This window comes from Astatotilapia calliptera, chromosome 14, assembly GCF_900246225.1.
Source record: "Astatotilapia calliptera chromosome 14, fAstCal1.2, whole genome shotgun sequence".
Classification (NCBI taxonomy): domain Eukaryota; kingdom Metazoa; phylum Chordata; class Actinopteri; order Cichliformes; family Cichlidae; genus Astatotilapia; species Astatotilapia calliptera.
Window position 1 is genome coordinate 11,485,397 of NC_039315.1, and position 17,904 is coordinate 11,503,300.

At 39.9% G+C, this 17,904-nt stretch overlaps 1 protein-coding gene across 4 annotated transcripts in view; it reads left to right on the forward strand.

Annotated features, from left to right (window-relative positions):
- Positions 1-3,904: 3,904 nt before the first annotated feature.
- Positions 3,905-17,904, forward strand: part of pitpnm3 (PITPNM family member 3) — a 106,366-nt gene continuing 92,366 nt past the window's right edge. For 3 of the 4 annotated variants that reach the window (XM_026191489.1, XM_026191492.1, XM_026191490.1), the window contains exon 1: positions 3,905-4,540. In XM_026191489.1, coding sequence (XP_026047274.1) covers positions 4,516-4,540 — 25 coding nt within the window. In that variant the 5' untranslated portion in view covers positions 3,905-4,515. The remainder of the gene's footprint in view (positions 4,541-17,904) is intronic. The other variant, XM_026191491.1, reaches the window with a different exon arrangement.

Genomic DNA, 17,904 nt, shown 5'->3' on the forward strand with positions numbered 1-17,904 from the left:
ATTATTTTTAGCTTTTATAGTTCAGGAGACGTTTAAAAGACAAATCAGTGTATATTTGCTTTGTCAGCACTACTTAACATCAGGGAGCAGCTTAGCAAATCTTACAGTAAGACCAAACTGTTTTGATCTTTGAGGCTTTACTGTGATCGACTTGGATGTCCTTGATTTTTCAGCGTTAATGCTGTAACCACCATGCACAAACATATTACTGTGGAAAGACCAGAATTAGAACAGTTTTGCTCATCATTATAATTTCAAATGATCACAGAGATTCGACCTTGCCAACGGTCAGCGCTGACTCATTATCAGAACACTGACTGCAATATATTCACGTTCGCAGGGGCACTTTGGCATGTAGGTGCGTTAAAGTTGCTTTGTGGCAGTCGGGTCTGTTTTGCTCAGTGTTTACAACAGATGGATCCTTGCTTGTTAGTCATGTTTGCTCCTCTCGGGGGATGTTCTGTCGAAGATGAAGTATCTGAGGGATGATTTCTGCTGAGATGCTGGCCATCACTGAGCAGTCTGTCGCGCAGACACCACCATCGTTTGCATTCTCATATTTTCCCCCTTTTTTTTCAGACAGTTTTGAGACGCAATTGGCCATCTGAGATCTCATTAAATACATGACTGAAGGGAAGCATCTGTCACGGCTTTGCATTGTTGGGATTAATAATACCTCTCAGATTGAATTGTTTGTTATGTAGTTATTATATGAATCGAGTCCTTGCAGATAGCCAACTATACTCACAATGATGGATCATGAGATAGAAATGATTATCTGTCAAGCTCAATACACGTGCGTACAAGGCAGAGTGAACACGTTGGAGTTATTTAGAAAAACTAGATATTCTTCATTTATTTTTTATTAATGTAAGATACAGTTGAGTATAGGCCGACATACAGAATAGCTCACTTCAGCAGGAGGAGCAGCATGACCTTTATTTGATACCGTGGTTGATCAAAGGGTGGGAGAAGTAGTAATGCTCTCCACTTGAAGTCGCAATACCACAGCGTAAAAATGTTCCATTATTAAGTAAAAGCCCTTCTTTCAAATGTGCAAAATATATTCAGGAGAAACTACGGATAAACAAAGCGTAGCCTGTAGAACAAATTAAAAGTGAAAGCATTCAATGCATAATGATTTTACAGAAACTGGTGTTTTCAATTTTCATGGTTGATGCATGAATATGTTAGCAGCATGTTGCTGTAGGTGGTTAAAGTGTAATAATACTATAGCAACAACTACATTTGATAAGAATTTAATATCATTTGCAAAGGTTAAATAATAAGCTAGCCTTAAATGTACTTACAGGAAGTAGACGTAAGTCATTTTGCACCCCAGTGTAATTTACTCAGGTTACAATTATAAATATGTTCACTACATTAAAAATCAATTCGTAATACCTATAATAGTTGTGTTTTATATGAATAATGAACAATGAAACTGCGGAGTGTTTTTACTGTTATACCTGAACTCCAGAAGAAGAAAATATGAATTGGATGATTAATTGGAAAGCTTGTTTCCTTGAGATTTCACAGCAAATGAAGCAGACATGATATCGGAAGCGGATTAAAAGTGTTGAATTTATATTTAATAGCTTTTTACTCTCATTACAGTTATGTTGCTTATTTTGACTGCCATTCCTTTTTTTTCTCCAGTGCATACCTCCACTTCTCCAGGATTTCTTTCACTGACTCCCTACAGATCACATTGTCATCTGTGAACCATGGACACTCCTGCATCCTCATCAGTCAACCTGTCCATCAACATTGCATGGAAGAATATAAGTCTCTTATTTAAAACAAAAAAACAACCAAGGAGTAAAAATACTATTCCTAAGCTTGAAATGTATTTTGTTCCTTTCCTATTTTAAGTCATTTTCTTTTTTTCTTTGTATGTTTTAATTATGTCTTAATTTATTATTTTCATAACTTTATAGTGGTGTGCCCTGTAGGCCATGTCTCCTTTAAAATATAGATTTTAATGACAAGAGACTTGCTGGTTAAACAACAGTTCAGTTCTCTTCTAAACCTCCAATTCATTCCTATTGGATCACAGTACTTCTCTAAAGCTGCTAATATGATAAAGAGGACAAAAGGGTCACAGCAACAGTGAATTGTAGGGTTAAACAGTAGAATAGTAAGTATATCTGCATGTGTGTGAAACAGCAAGCCACATCATCAAACAGCACATTAGGATAAAAACAGCCAGCTGACAACTTCACCTTGCGTGAGAGTGCTGTGACATACAGCACGGTGTCTTTCCTTCCATAAGGTTGCTGGATTATTTTTTAAAGACAGAAAAGAACAACAAATCTGCACCTTGGGTGCTAAATTCAGTTTGCTGACTGCCTGCACTGTAGTTTGTGAGTCTTTTAATGGCTCCCAGAAAGCTTAATGCTGCTGAAACAGTTCTTTCATCCATTTTTCAAAACCCCTGCAGTGTTTATACCAACAAAAACATTTAGTGTGATTGAGTTTCTTTCTGACTTTACTTTGTAAGACTTTAGTCATGTTTACAATGAATTTTCAGTGCCTAGACTGGCTCTGAATTGCCACAGAGATCTGTTTTTTTTTTTTTTTATATATAATTGTATGGTTCAGTAAAATATTTCTTACTGAATACTGACATCAAATAACATCAAAAGCCACTGTTGAGAAGCAAAGTGCTGCTTTGAGTTGTGTCTCCAATGGCATGAAGAGAAGTCTTCTTACAAAAGAAATTCACATAATTCAATTAGCCTTTCTTTTCCTCTTGGATTCAGGCAGTGCTGCCATTTGGTGTAATCAGAGCTATCTGTCTTCCTGTCTTCCTGGCCTTAAGGCTTTTCCCTATTAGTTTTCCTTAGTAGGGATTGCAACTCACTGTTCTACACCAGAAGTGTATTGGTATTGGCTTCCATGATAAATACAAATTGGCTGTGTGTATTCCTAGTAGAGTCTGGTAATGTAGAATGTCTGGCTGTCTTATTCTAGGGTGATGGTTCGGCCATCACCATTTCCCCCATCAATATTCATTTGTGTGGACGTGACTGCCGATTAATGCCACAACCAGACCATCCTTAAGGGACTGTGTAAGCTCATGTGTGGTCACATATGTGGATGCCAGTGTTGAAAACAGCAGGTGTTACTGTGACCACTTGACACACTGCTGCTTAATGTGCACCATAAAGAAACGTGAGGGAAGCTATTCTGCAGCTATTCGGGTCAAGTATCGCAGGACTGGAGGTTGAAATAAGCGTAGAAATGAATTAGAGGAATCCATTAGGTGAAGCATCTGTGAGATTAAGCCAGATCTCACAACTGGATTTAAAGGATTTAAAGCTGCTGAGAGAAACGTGGTTCATGTGCTTCACCCATGTGCTTTGTTTTGATGGTTGGTTGTATTTTGAAGCACTTCTCAAAGCCCAAAAGATTTGCTTCTCTGCCTGAGTGACTGCCCAAGCTGACCGACCAATCTGGCATCTACTGCTTTGTGATGGATGGTTTAAAGGGGTGCTCGCTCTTCCCCTCCATCCTGTTTCACTGCGCCCCCATGCTCTTCTTCTTTATGCCACATGTTTTCTATATCAAAATTTCTATTTTAATTTATTTATTTTTGCTTACAGCCAAACTCTATACAGCAAAACCAGATTGTATGACACTGCAGAAAGACTTTAATCTACTTTACATTTAATATTCTGTGTATTTTTTCTACTCTTTCATTAAAGCTGTGCCTTGTTCTTTTTTAAACCGGACTTTTGGGACCCCAGCACACAAATGCAGCAACCTTTCTTACAGAGTATGTGTAATTTCTGCAAAGGCTTCTGGCATGATAGATTAAATAAAACTGATTTAAACTGCCTTGGCTAATTAAATGTGTCGTCCCAGTGACAATATAGCTGGTAAACTGCTTTTTCATTACGGCTCCAGGCATGAGAAAAGCAATGGACCAGCTGCTTTATAGGTCTCCATTTAGGGTCCTCCTTGAGTGTTTTGCACAGACAGAAAACGGACACAGGAAGAGGAAGACGGACGCCCTTCAGCAGCCGCGGACGTGCGCGCACCGCTGGAGGCAGTCAAGCTGCAGACCGGAGCTTTGGCACAACTCTGGCTGCTGTTAGCGGCGGAGAGGAGAGAGGAACGGGAGCTGGGTGGGCATGACATGTGAGCCAAGTCTGCACAGATACACCACATAGCCAAAGTATGTCTGCGGAGGGGCGGGTCGATGCTCCGAGGGTCTTGACTCAGGTGAATGAGAACACAGCTGCAGATTTCTCCTGTTTTTGGCTATTTTGTTTAATTTTCTCATCTCATCGCTGAGAGGAGACCGATGAGGCAGCTGTAGACCTCCCCGTGCCCCACTTCACCCTGATTCAGCCTGGCAAGCGTCAAGGTGCAGCAGCCAGGAGAGAGGGGACAGAGGAAGAGCCGATGTTCAATTAACTATCCGACGAAACGGTGTATAAACGGAGAATAACGTGACAGCATTGCTGAGTGGCCGCAGACTGACAGAAACACAAGGGAGAGGACACTATGTCAAAGGAGACGAGAGTAAAAGGTAAGGAGACACTACATGCCTGGTCTGTGCTAACAGGTTGAAACCTGCGTCTCGTGCTGCTGCTGGATGTTGGCGCGCACAGCCGTGTGCTGCGTGGATGAAGGCTATCCGTAGGAATGCGCTACGGTCAATACAGACCTCTGTGTGAGAAGCGGTCCGGTGGACTGTCCAGCCAAGTCCGTCTTTATATCAGTTAGACGGTTTTGTCTGACTTGCCTGTCTCCGTGTGTCCGTAAAGGTGTCACAGCAGGTCTGCGTCAGATTCTGTGACGCCGCTGCAGGGTCAAATCTGGACAGGTGAGGTGCGAGTGACCTACAGACAGACCCGTGTTACTAAAGGTGAATGGTCACAACATGTATCACATTTTGCATTCGTTACTCTGTCTATAAAGAAACCGTAAATCACAATATAAACATCAAGGACAAAGTGCAAAAGAAAGGAAATAATGCAAAGGAGTTCAGCATTGCTAAAAATAGCTCATGCAGCTCATTTGATTGTTAAATTGGATATGTGGAATGTGAAAGAGTGTTGACAGGACAGTATCAGCAAAAGCCTTTGAAGTCCTGACATTTCTGTGGCATAAAAGGTTTATTGTTCACTGGAAAGATGGGTTTGCTGCTCACACTTGCCACCTGTTTGCGTTTGCGCTCTTTCTGCTAATCTGTTAGAAATGAAGTGCTTAAAAGGGCTGCTATTATTCTCTTTCTATGCACCTGCTGCAGTTTTATAGCTGTAGTGAAAGACCAGGATTTATTTATTTATTTATTTGGTTTTGCTGTGCAAATAAGCCAGACTCCAGTGATATAGTGTCAAACATTAATAAGTGGGTTCACAACCTGGACGCATGATACCATCAGTCCGGGTTGTGATGTTGTGAGTAGTGATACTTTTCTTCTTTCATGCATCTGCTCTGCTGAAAAGCCTGTGAGCGTGTCACCAAATCTCCGGCAGCTTCAGGCTCACAGTGGCCTCTGCGCTCTGACCTTTTACATCAACTGAGAGTGGACGGAAAATTTCCCCGCAGGGATCAATGAAATATCAAATCATTATTACTACAGGTGGTGGCAGAAAGTGTCACAACACAGAGGGGATAATATTTGGCGTGGCTTGGTCTTTAAAGTAGCGATTCCTCTGATTCAAAGTAAAACACCATAAAAGTCACAGGGTGCAGTGACATCCAATGGCGAACATCTCTGAAATAACACAAAGCAGATCCCTATTGTCAGCAAGCTGATTCAGACAAAAATGACCAAACCATTTTAAAATTGTGCACAAAATTCCTACTTCAGTACTTTCCTTACTTTATTTAACTTATTCTGTCTTGTTTTCAGGAAGTGTGCAAAGACACTTTTTATGTGTTTACCATTAGAAAACAGTAGAAATATTTTGGTTTTTCCAGAATGCTCCACAAACAATCAACTGCCACTTCATTACTAATGAACACACACACATTACATCACTATCAACACCATCCTGAACTATTGATACAAGGCAGGATGGATCCATACTGTCATATTGCTTGCCAAATTCTGACCCTATAATCTGAATATCACAGCAGATATTAAACCAGGCAAAGTTTTTCCAGTCTTCTATTGTCTATAGTGTGGTATTCTGCTGCTGTGTCTGCTGCCCATCTGGTTCAGAGAGATGCTCTTCTGCATACCTTTGTTCTAACGAGTGGCTGTTTGAGTTACTCTTACCTTTTTATCAGATGAAAGCAGACTGGCCTTTGTCCTCTGACCTCTGCCATCATTGAGGTATTTTAACCCAGAGAACTGCAGCTTCACTGGATAATTTCAGACCCCACTCTATATACTCTATAAAATCTAGCAACGATAGTGTGAAAAAATCCCAGCACATTATCAGTTTCTAAAATACTCAGACCAGTCTGTCTGGGAATAACAACCATGCCACGTTCAAAGTCATTTAAATCATCTTTCTTCCTTGTTCTGATGTTTGTTTTTGAACTTCAGCAAGTCATCCTGGACAAGTCTACATGCCTAAATGTTGGGGCTTGTGGCTGTGTGATTGGCAGATTGAATATTTGCCTTAACAAGCTGGTGAACTGGCACGCGAAATGAAGTGGCATGCAAGTGTGTATGAAGTGAAGTCTTGTAACTTGTATGACGATTTACAAGACACAAACTTCTGCGTATAGGTAAAGAAATGTTTGTGACTGAAGAGTCATTGGTCCTTTAAAAATCTGATAATCTGCCCTAAATGATGTCACTTGAAATAAAAATATAGCTTTTATATTTGTGACCCTTAAAAACCTTAGCCACACAATTCTGATGTGAGTTCAATGTTACAGAAAAGCCTGAACCTAGAGAGTAATGATGATCTGAACAAAGACTGACAGCACAGTATATTTAGCATGAAGCATGAGCCAGTAATATCCTGACAGAAATCTGAAACTGAACCAACAAAATAAAAATCCAGTTTATTCTGAAACCCAGGCAAAAGGTACGTGGATTACAATTTGTGTGTTTCTCATTCACTCACCAGTGGCAGAAGAGCTGCCATGCAAGGTGTTCACCTGCCACTGGAAACAAATTTGGGTTCACTATCTCGCCCAAGGATACTTCAACACACGGAAGGGCTGGGGATCAAACCATCAAGGCTGCAGCACAGCCTGCCCCTGAGAGTGAGGTGCAGCCTCTATGGGAAGGAGTTTGTTTTTCACAGAAATCAAGAGAGTAGTCTTATTTTTAGTAAACAGTCTCAGAAGACAAATTAGCTTCTCTGGATGCACGGAAAGCCATTTTTTTTCTCACCAGCTGTAGCTGGATGTCTTCTCCAGTTAATCTTAATTATATTTCTTTGAGTCTCGCTGTAAAACTCACTAGCTAATGGAAACTACACTGTGCTGCGTTATATTACTTCAGCCTTCTTTATAAAATCATGCAAACCCTGCGATGCTCTGGCAGGCTGGTGGCAGATTAATGGCGATGCGCAGTTTATGTGGGGTTATTGTTAGTACAGCCATATATCAAGCATGCTGTGTATCTGTTTTTATTAAATATCACTTGACCTCAGTTCCCAGTATAACTTGTGAAGTAGAACAGGTCCTATCAAAACATTACTCTTCAAAGCCCCAGCAACATGGACAATGCAGATGTTTTAATTTCATATCTTTCACGTATGTATGCTGATCTTAACTTTGTCATTTTCAATTATAGGAGCCCTGCAGGGGATGAACTTCTCATTTAAAATCATCTCTTGACACACTTGGGAGAAAAATCTTCATTATAATCGAGTGTAGGGTCTATGAAATGTAAGGCAAAGATAATATGGATATGCTCTGTATTCCATCATTAAAGTGTAACAGCAAGTGTGTGTGATCTAAGCTTTCGGTTTGTACTCCCCTTTTCGGCTTTTGCAGAAATATGGCCTCGTGCCCAGATTCACTGACTGTCTAGCAAAACAGATGAGAGCCTCAGTTTTAATCATCCAAACACTGAAAGATAATTAGAGCAGAGTAATAAGGATTTAGGAATTATAAGAGCTGTGTGGAGTAAAGCTTTGGTCCTTAAAATAAAGCAGGTGTGACTCAGAGTGTAAGAAATATTAATGGATTTTTCATTGTGTAGCCATGCTAGCAGAAGGATAGCTAGTGCGACTGTTGGTTAACATTAACAAAGTGTGTGCCATGCAAGTTAACATGTAGAACTGTTTAATACTTAAATGTTGTTCAAACAGGAGCTTTACTGATCTAACAAAATTATTCATAAAGACTGGGGTGATGGTCTTTAACATTGCTTTGCTAAATTTGTCTTGATGGTGTGCATGTGTTTAGCTGCTAGCTGGTTCATGTGTTCAGCTGCTAGCTGAGGGGAGGGGCTGAATCAATGCCTGCCTGTGATTCAGATTCAGGGGTGGTGTGAAGCTGTGTGTCAACTGGAGGAAGCAAAGACTGCACTGTTAGTATCAATACTGTTGCAAATGAGTATCTAATCCAATTTTACTGGTAGCATCTTAACATGCTTCTTATGTTTTTCTTGTTTGTAGCTTGTAGTTGCATTACTGCTACCTTGTGGCAAAAAACCCCAAAACAAACAAACAAGAAATATCATAAACTTTTGATGTCTTTGTAACTTAATGACAATTTAAATGTTAAAAAAAACAAAGTCATCATTTTAGCACAAGGTTTTGTATGACCCTTTGTAGGGCTGCTCGATTATGGCAAAAATGATAATCACGATTATTTTCACTGAAATTGAGATCTCGATTATTTGACGATATTTATTTAACAATAACAATGTATTGAACAATGACTTTAAAAAATAATATAAAATAGTGTGCAAATACTGATAACAGTGCAAATGTTTGCAATATAAGAAATAAATGAAAAATGTAAACATCTATGTTTAGTGAACTTTGCAGTGTTGTTCTGTGGTGCAGCTACGTACAAACTGTGTCTACTTGATCCACGTCTGACTCCGCGAACCCATAATGTTTCCACACCACTGAAGTTTTTTTTTTTTTACCTCTCTTTTCAACCAACGGCAGTCACTCTCCTCTCCAAATAACTTCTGCTTAGCTTTCCGAGCTTCCCCCGGGTCCTCTTAATTGTTGTGACGCGTGTTCGAAATGCAGAGAGGTGCGCTCGATTTGCCCCACGGAGCAGCGCGAGAGTAAAGCACGAGGGAGGTGCTAATAATCAGCTCAGTCATTTTTAATGATCGTTGAAAGCCCAGATCGTAATCGAGATTAAAATTCGATTAATTGAGCAGCCCTAACCCTTTGTGGTTTTTATATGATCATAATAGTGCTACCCTGAAATACAAATGTGTAATGTTTATTTCTTCAAGCAGCTCAACATTACATTTGATAGTTTATTATCTTTTAATGAGACCAGTAATTCAACCAGCTGCCACGGGAATTCACACTTCAGTTTTACACTTGATTGTGCATCCCTGTTTCTGCTTCCACTATAAGCTGAACCTTGGAGCCAGACAGGTACTGTGGTGCCATACCTCTATTAAGAATTTTTTTCGAATCACCGTCGGTCATCTTCGTCACCTCCTCCCTCCCCACAGAGTACAGGCTTACAGATTCCACTGTTTGTCCTCTGTTTGACTTCACTCACTATTCCAAAGCTCAGTGTAAGATTGCACCTTTGAGTTTTTGTATTTCTCAGAGCTGATGAATCTAGATCAGCCAGAAAGCCTTTTCTTTCAGTTGCTGTCCAAATAAAATAAATGGGTAGGCTACCTGGTGTTTTGCTGAGATTTACCGTCAAGCTAAAAATAGAACTGGATGATGCTGGTGAACAGTCTCTCCCCTTTCTTTCTTTCTTTCTTTCTGCTCCTACTTTTCACTCTCTGCAAAAGGGAATAGGGGGGATGGCAGTATTTTTATGTTAAAATAATTTGTTTTGTGATGTTTCTTCACGGAGAATAGACTGGTGGCACATTTTCTGAAAAAAATTGATTCTGCACTGTCAGTGATTCCCCAAACCCAATTCTTATCACTCACTTTAAGACACGATGAATACTTTATATACTGCATTATACTGCCAGCACCAGCTGTGTATAGTGTTGTCAAACTGGTAAAACGGTCCCCAGACAGCTTGTTTATCAAACAGCAACACAATGTTCTCTGAATTCTACAGAGGCGTGCGCTAATGCATTCAGCCTGTGACCTCTGTTATTTTATTTGATCATACAAAACAGTGTTAATTTGAATTTAATAGCTGTTTGTCATGGGGAGGCACAGTGGGCTTGTGTCCGGGAGCAGCGATTCACAACGCACAGAGCAGCTAGGCTGCTGCTGCTGTTTGAGGTCACAGAAGAGGCAGTGGCAGGGGACCAGCTCAACTGGAGCACGGCAATAGTTCACTTGTCATCTGTCACAGCCAAAAGTCTTGATGTGGTGTGGAAGGCACAACCTGTGTTTTCTATTTTTTGCTTTGCTGAATCATATTCACAGACTCCAGAAAAGGTTTTTTTAAAGGCACAATTACTCAGCATTATAATGCTGAGCTATTAGCAGAAGCACTTAGTTTAACATCTATCCCGTGTCCTGCCAGTAGGGAACAAAATGTTGCGAGGAAGATGACACCATTCTGGGTTTCTGGTAATTTCCATTGCTCAGGGCTTTAAACACACGGGCCTGAGTTAAATCGCCATTCACGTTGATGAATTGTTTGGCAGCTTTTAAAAGCTGCACTTGATAGTAGAGATGCAGCAATTGCAGTTTTCTTGACTGATTCTGATTTCAGATTTCTTTTCTATTTTTTTTTTTTTTTTATTTTTTTTTTTTTTTTCTAAATGACATCAGAAACAGCAGTATGCGACATTACGTGATGGCAGAGCTTCAGTTCATCCTTTGTCATTTTTTTTTTTTTTTTTTTTTTAATAAATAGGACAGGGGGAATGAATGAGAGAAAGAGGGGGAGAGAAAGAAAGAAAACCAAAGGGGAGAAGAGACGGTGAGAAGGGGGGGGAAGAGAGAGAAAAAAAAAAGAACTCCTGGGTCACCTGTATGGAGAAAAAAAAAACACAAACAACAAAAACAAACAAACAGAGGAGACAGCAAACAACAAAGAGCAACATAATAATAGAGAAAACAAAGCACCATCACAATAAACTAGCTAGTCATAGATATCAATATTTACTAAATAATAAACGATATTGTGCAGCACGCAAGATAGACAGCGCACAGTGTGCTTTGAGGCAGCAGCCAAGAAAGCTTTAGTCCGCGTCTTTTCTAAATGTCAGTTGGCAAAGTCAAAACATTCATTGGTTCCTGCATCTCAAAAAGATTTCTCCATTTTTTTTTTTGTTTGTTTTGTTTTTTTTTTGTCACAAACTGAATATTTTTGTGATTTCAAGGCGCAATTGTGACACAGTTTTAGTTTACTTTAGTTTAGCCTTCAGTAAATAAACGTACTGATAAAGCTGCTGCACAGCATCTATCCGATACCAAAAATGTTGGCTTATAAAAACCTTAGCTGCTAAAATTTTTTAGCAGCTAATGAGCTAAACAATATCCGGTGGGAGGTAGAACAGTGTATTTACTAATTGGAAGGTTGGTGGTTCGATCCCCTCCAGTCTACATGCCAAAAGACCCTCCTTGTGCATTCATTGGAGTGCGTCTGCACGTGTGCGAGAATGTAGATAGAAAGCACTTAGATGAAGAAAAAAGTGTTTGGGTGAATGAGAAATGTTTAAAACATGCTGAGTGAGCAGGTAGAGTAGAAAAGTGCTTACCATCATTGTCTCAGGAGATGGTGGTGATCAAAAACTCAGTAAATATGGGTTTACATAAAAATAATGTAACCATAAACAGGCATTTCTTTGCTAACAGGTTTGTCGCATCAACTTAAAAGGTTGAAAAACTATATTACTTTTGGTTTTACATCTTGTTTCTGCTTCTGCACGTGAGCCAAATTATAAAATATTTTAAACACAACCTAGACAGAACATAATTTATCTTTCGGTCATTTCATTTAATGGTTTGTGTTCTTTGAATTCTGTGTAGAATTTTATTATTGCTTAGTGGTAGTGCAGTGACTGCTTTGCTGTCAGGTACTAAAATTCTGATTTATGCCACATCTCTATTTATAACCAATCCAGTATTAGATTATATTACCATAAACTGTAGACTTCACAATGTAAACCAGCAAGAAGTCTTCTTCAAGCAAGACAAACAGTACAGCAATATGTGGCCATCACTGCACAGACAGACAGGGATGCAGAACACGGTCAGCAATGATAATCATTATCTAATCGTAGTGTAGCAGTCCATTAACAGTCAATTGGAAGTGCTGATCTGTGCAGCTAAAGTTTAGGTAATGGCATACACGAAGGTGATCTGTGTCTCTCGTTGACTGTACTGATTGATTTAAGCTTTGCATGCAGGCTTAATTGCATTACAAAAACTACGACTAATAGTTATTTGCATTGCAGGGCTGGGTATATTGTTGTTTATTGTTTACCATGAGACGATTGCTGAGGCACGACATAAAAAGACTGAGCCGACAAAGAATCTGCTCAGTGCTACATCTAGTCAGCTTCATCTTTACTGGGACATGTTTCGTGTTGTAATATCAGCAGTTTCCTCCTTCTTGTTCATTCACAAAAGAAAAGCTAAATTGGTTTTCCCTTTGACAATGCAGATATCACACTCTGATGCTGTGGCTTGTCCAATAATCACTCAGAAGTGGTTTGCACCACCAGAGAGCTCTTCTGCTCTTCCTGCCTGCCACTGCAGCCCATTGCTCTTTTAGGGGCTGTTAGTTGTTTAGACTTCCTTGAGTATTAAATTCTGGTAATTATAAAATGAGCAGATTGGCACAAGTGTAGCTTACAGGCCAACTGGGCTTAAGAGGGCAGTGAGAGATAAAGCTCTGACTGGAAGAAATTTCTTTAGGTAGCAGCTGATCAAAAGCAGATGAGGTCTCTGATGGCGAGTGATCCTCGGTATGGGGCCATCTTCAATGCTGAGGGCTTGCTCCTTATTTTCAAAACCCACGGCACTTTTAACCTTCTGCAGGCTCACACTGAAGCAATTTTCACATTCAAAACTGCAATACTTTTATCTTGCCTACACAAATGATCGTTATTACATGTCTAGTTCAATAAGACGTGGCAGTAAGAATGATTTCTTAACAGTGGACTGCTTTACTGGCAGATTTTTGTTCTGTTGAAAGATGAATATAAAGGTTGTGGTTAGATAAAAAAACCATCCATCCATCCATCCATCCATCCATCCATCCATCCATCCATCCTCTGCTTGTCCAAGTCAGGGTTGCATGGTGAGCTGCAGCCTATCCCAGCTGGCAAAAACTATATAACCATGAAAATTTTAGTCAGTTTTGAGATCACAATTATTTAACATGATTAGTTTTCCCGAGCTTAAAACATGAGTCAATTGAAAAACAAAGGCTTTCTTTTTGTCATTTCACCTAGAGTACTAGTAGAGATGCCACAATATCCGTCCAAACTACACACAAAGTTTCCTTTCTTGTCTGAGGTGTAGATGCTATACAAATATAGGCCATTTTAGGTGACAGTAAGGCAGGTCTGTCATACTCAACTCAGCGTATATAGACACTGATAAAGTGTCTATATGTGTTACTGGGTAAGCTTAATTTTTCAGTATCCAAGCTTAATGCTATGAAACCACAATCTTATCTTAAACATAACCAGTAAAAGCAAAACTAAAAAGCATCTCCCAAACAGGACAAACTATGGTCTCCTTGCTTGCAAACTTCTGACTTCCTCCAGTTCCACAGCACAACCTCCTCTTTAAAAATGAACTCTTATCTCTAGGCTTCCAATAAGTCTTGGACGACAGTCAAGGCACAGAAACTGAAGGACACCTTGTGCGTAATTTGAAGACGTCAGCAGCTCTTCTTTCAGAAGAGCAGTGTTTGATTCTCCGGGACGAGAACTCGCCGGGCAGGAAATGAGTTTGGTGTTTTTAGAGATACAGGAAAGTGGTGCACTGGATTTTATAACGCAGGACAAAATGAGAATGTCATGTTTTATGTTAAGCTTTTCTTTTTGTGAATATTGGAAGCCAAACAATTTAGCTCATGGTTAAATTTAACGCAGGAGTTTACACAAGAGTCATTCTCTGCATAGCTGGAGTCAGCTGTGCAGTCGGAGGTGAGATGTTATCTTCTTAGTAAAGTATTTGACAGAGATGTTGAGGCATGTTATGTAATAGGGAAGTCAGGAAGACAAATGAGTTCAATTATAAATCTTTCAGGAGCTGCACCAAAACTATTTCTTATTTCTCTCCTGGAGTTACTATCCTGAATCTCTAATTTCAAAACTTCAAAAGCTGCTGCTATCCAGTAGAAAAGATTGGTCCTGTGTTAATGCTCTGCAGATTAATGTGTGTCTATTAAGTTTCACTTAATGTAGCCTGTGAGCCATGTGGGCCAAAAAGCCGAAATGTGACGCCAATAAATCCAGGCATATCAGCCAAGTGTTATTGCTGTGCAGTCAGGTTGTAAATCTTACAGGATCCATTTGCATATATTTTTAAGTTATTATAATGTATGCAATAGTATCTCATTTTATGCCAAATACATGTATAATTGTGACCTAAACTGAAGAATGTGACATTTACACATCTATAATAATCCTAAGTAACTTTGTCATTTTTAATGACAATAGCACACCTTTATACCACCAAACTCGAGAAACAAATAACAGCTCAGTGTCATGACAAACCCTGAAATTGTTAACTGTTAATAAAATATAAATTAATTCTTTCTGTCACTCACTGACCACTTCATTAGGTACACTTTTTTAGTTACACTGCAATACTAAGCAAAGTGTACCACATCATCACACCACCAGAAACAGCATGAACTTTGATATGAGGCACGATGGATCCGTGCTTTTGTTCATACTGAACAACACTGGTGAGTGTATATTATTTGTGTTCTTGCACACAAAAAATGGAAGAATGATGTTGATCTACAAATTTCCATTAGTGTACTTAAAATAGATGCCTCATCTATCTGTGCACGTGTACAAAAGGTAATAATAACTTCATTCTCATAAAATTTAAGGTTTATTCTCTTAATTCCTGAAGCAGTCCCTCTCAAGTGGAAGTAAACAACTTTTTGTGGCAAATTTAGTTTATGACCAATGTGATGGTCCTGTCCACTACACGAGACACACTTTCCTTCTTTTATTTCTTGCTGGCTGTTGCTATTAAGAAGGAGATCAGGTGCAGTCTTGACTAATGCACATATGTAACTTCTCTGTGAGGGTAAGCACTTCATAACTACCAGAGAAGATGGATAAAGCTTTCAGTGTAATTAAGTGCCTACTCGTCTGTGAAGGTTCTCAGTCATCCAGGTCATCGTAGTCAAAGGAGCTTGCAAAGAAAAGCACCTGGACTTCTTTAAGTTGCTTGAAGACGTTTCACCTCTCATCCGAGAAGCTTCTTCAGTTCTAAGGTCAAATGGTGGGGAGTCCCAGATTTAAACCTAGTGGGAGTTTCCCCCCACAGAGGGACAAAAGGACCCCCTGATGATCCTCTAATCGCCTGAGCCAAGGTGTGAAACTGGGTGTGGGTCCCAATCAGCCAGGGTTTCGGGTGAGCTCATTGTGAAACCTGGCCCCACCTTATCATGCGAATTCCTGAGGTCAGATTGCCCAGGATGTGAGTGGGCGTTAAGGCGTCTGGGGAGGGAACTCAAAACTGGATTATAGATGACAGAGAGTTGGTGTCGTAAACCCCCGCCTCTGTTCAAAGATGGTCGCTCACAGTGGACATAGATGGCTTCTTTCACTCCTCTTTCAAACCATCTGTCCTCTCTGTCCAAAATGTGAACATTGGCATCCTCGAAAGAGTGTCCTTTATCCTTAAGATGCAGATGAACTTCTGAGTCTTGTCCTGTGGAGGTGGCTCTTCTATGTTGTGCCATGCGCTTGTGAAGTCGCTGTGGATAAAAACATCAAGTTCACCAGGGAAGACACAAAGGATAACTGTTTGCCTTCCCTGGACTGCGCTGTGCACATTGAAGAGAATGGCAACCTCAACATCGAAGTTTACCGGAAGCCCACACACACGGACCAGTACTTCCTCTTTGACTCCCATCAATGGAGGATGCCAATGTTCACATTTTGGACAGAGAGGACAGATGGTTTGAAAGAGGAGTGAAAGAAGCCATCTATGTCCACTGTAAGCGACCATCTTTGAACAGAGGCGGGGGTTTACGACACCAACTCTCTGCCATCTATAATCCAGTTTTGAGTTCCCTCCCCAGACGCCTTAACGCCCACTCACATCCTGGGCAATCTGACCTCAGGAATTCGCATGATTAGGTGGGGCCAGGTTTCACAATGAGCTCACCCGAAACCCTGGCTGATTGGGACCCACACCCATTTTCACACCTTGGCTCAGGCGATTAGAGGATCATCAGGGGGTCCTTTTGTCCCTCTGTGGGGGGAAACTCCCACTAGGTTTAAATCTGGGACTCTCCACCATTTGACCTTAGAACTGAAGAAGCTTCTCGGACGAGAGGTGAAACATCTTCAAGCAACTTAAAGAAGTCCAGGTGCTTTTCTTTGCAAGCTCCTTTGACTAAGTGCCTACTCAGTCACCAGAATAAGAACAGTGCTTTGAATCTTGCATGTGGGACAATGTAGGATATTGCAGAATAAGAGGTACTTGTTAGTTCATATAACCTCTTTGTTCATTGTATTTACAACTTTTACATGTTAGAAGTGTGAATCCTATAATACATAAAACCTAAACAACACTTGCAAGTGTGAACACACTCTTGTTAAACATGTGAAAACCTGTAGAGCATAACTATCTGAGAAGAACAGTGCGTTATAAAGAGGTGTTTTCTCTGCAGTAGTTACTGCATTACATTGAAAATAACACAGCATGCTCTCTTAGCAACCTTTTTGCACCACTGTGTATCAGCAAGTTTTTAAGGCGGTTTAATGTCTGCATTCTGCTGAATTTATAATTCACTTTGTTCCTTTTGTTAGCACTCCTTTTGTTCCACTTTGTAAAAAAAACAAAACCCTCCAAAAAACACAAAACACACATGAATAGATGCTGCGTGATTTTGAGAAATGGTGACTTCCTGCAAAGCCACCTGCTTGGCTATTTCACTGCAATTAAAGCCAGGTGCATGATCAACTTGCAGATGATATAGATGAATTACCACAACCTCTGGATACGTTACCAGCTAATGAACCACAGATTTAGTACTCTTTGTGGGCTTGATACCACCAAATGTTGTCGTGTTTATAACCTCATTATGTGCTGAAGCTTTTATGTACTATGTGTTTATTATGTGTATTCATTACTTGATTTTTTTTTACAAATAGTTTAACAAAATTATTGAGGTTATATAAGCGTCAGCCTGAGGTGAGATATTATCTTAGTAGAGTTTTTGGCAGACTTGTATTTTATGTATTAGGGAAGCTAGAAAGATAAATGAGTTCAATTATAAATCTTTCAGGAGGTGCATCAGAACTGTTTCCTGTTTCTCTCCCTGAATCTCTAGTTTCACAGTCTCTTCAACAGCTGCAGCTACTGAGTAGTGAAGACTTGCCCTTATTACAGTGCTACAGATAACGGTTAGGGGGGAAAAATTGCATTGCGATATTTGTATTGTGATATTGTGTTGATACAAGAAACACCAGGTATAGATAGTTTATTAAATAAATTATAATACTCTGGGAATATTACGAACAAGAGGGCTCATCTCATGCACCACCATCCTGAAGTAATATTAGCTGAGCAAACTTAAGTTAAATCAACTCAACCGAAAAACCATCCAACACTGGGCACACTTAGCTGGACAAAGCTACCTACTAATTTAGAGCAAAGCAATGGCTCAGTCACAATAGTCTACTAAAAAGAATGTTTC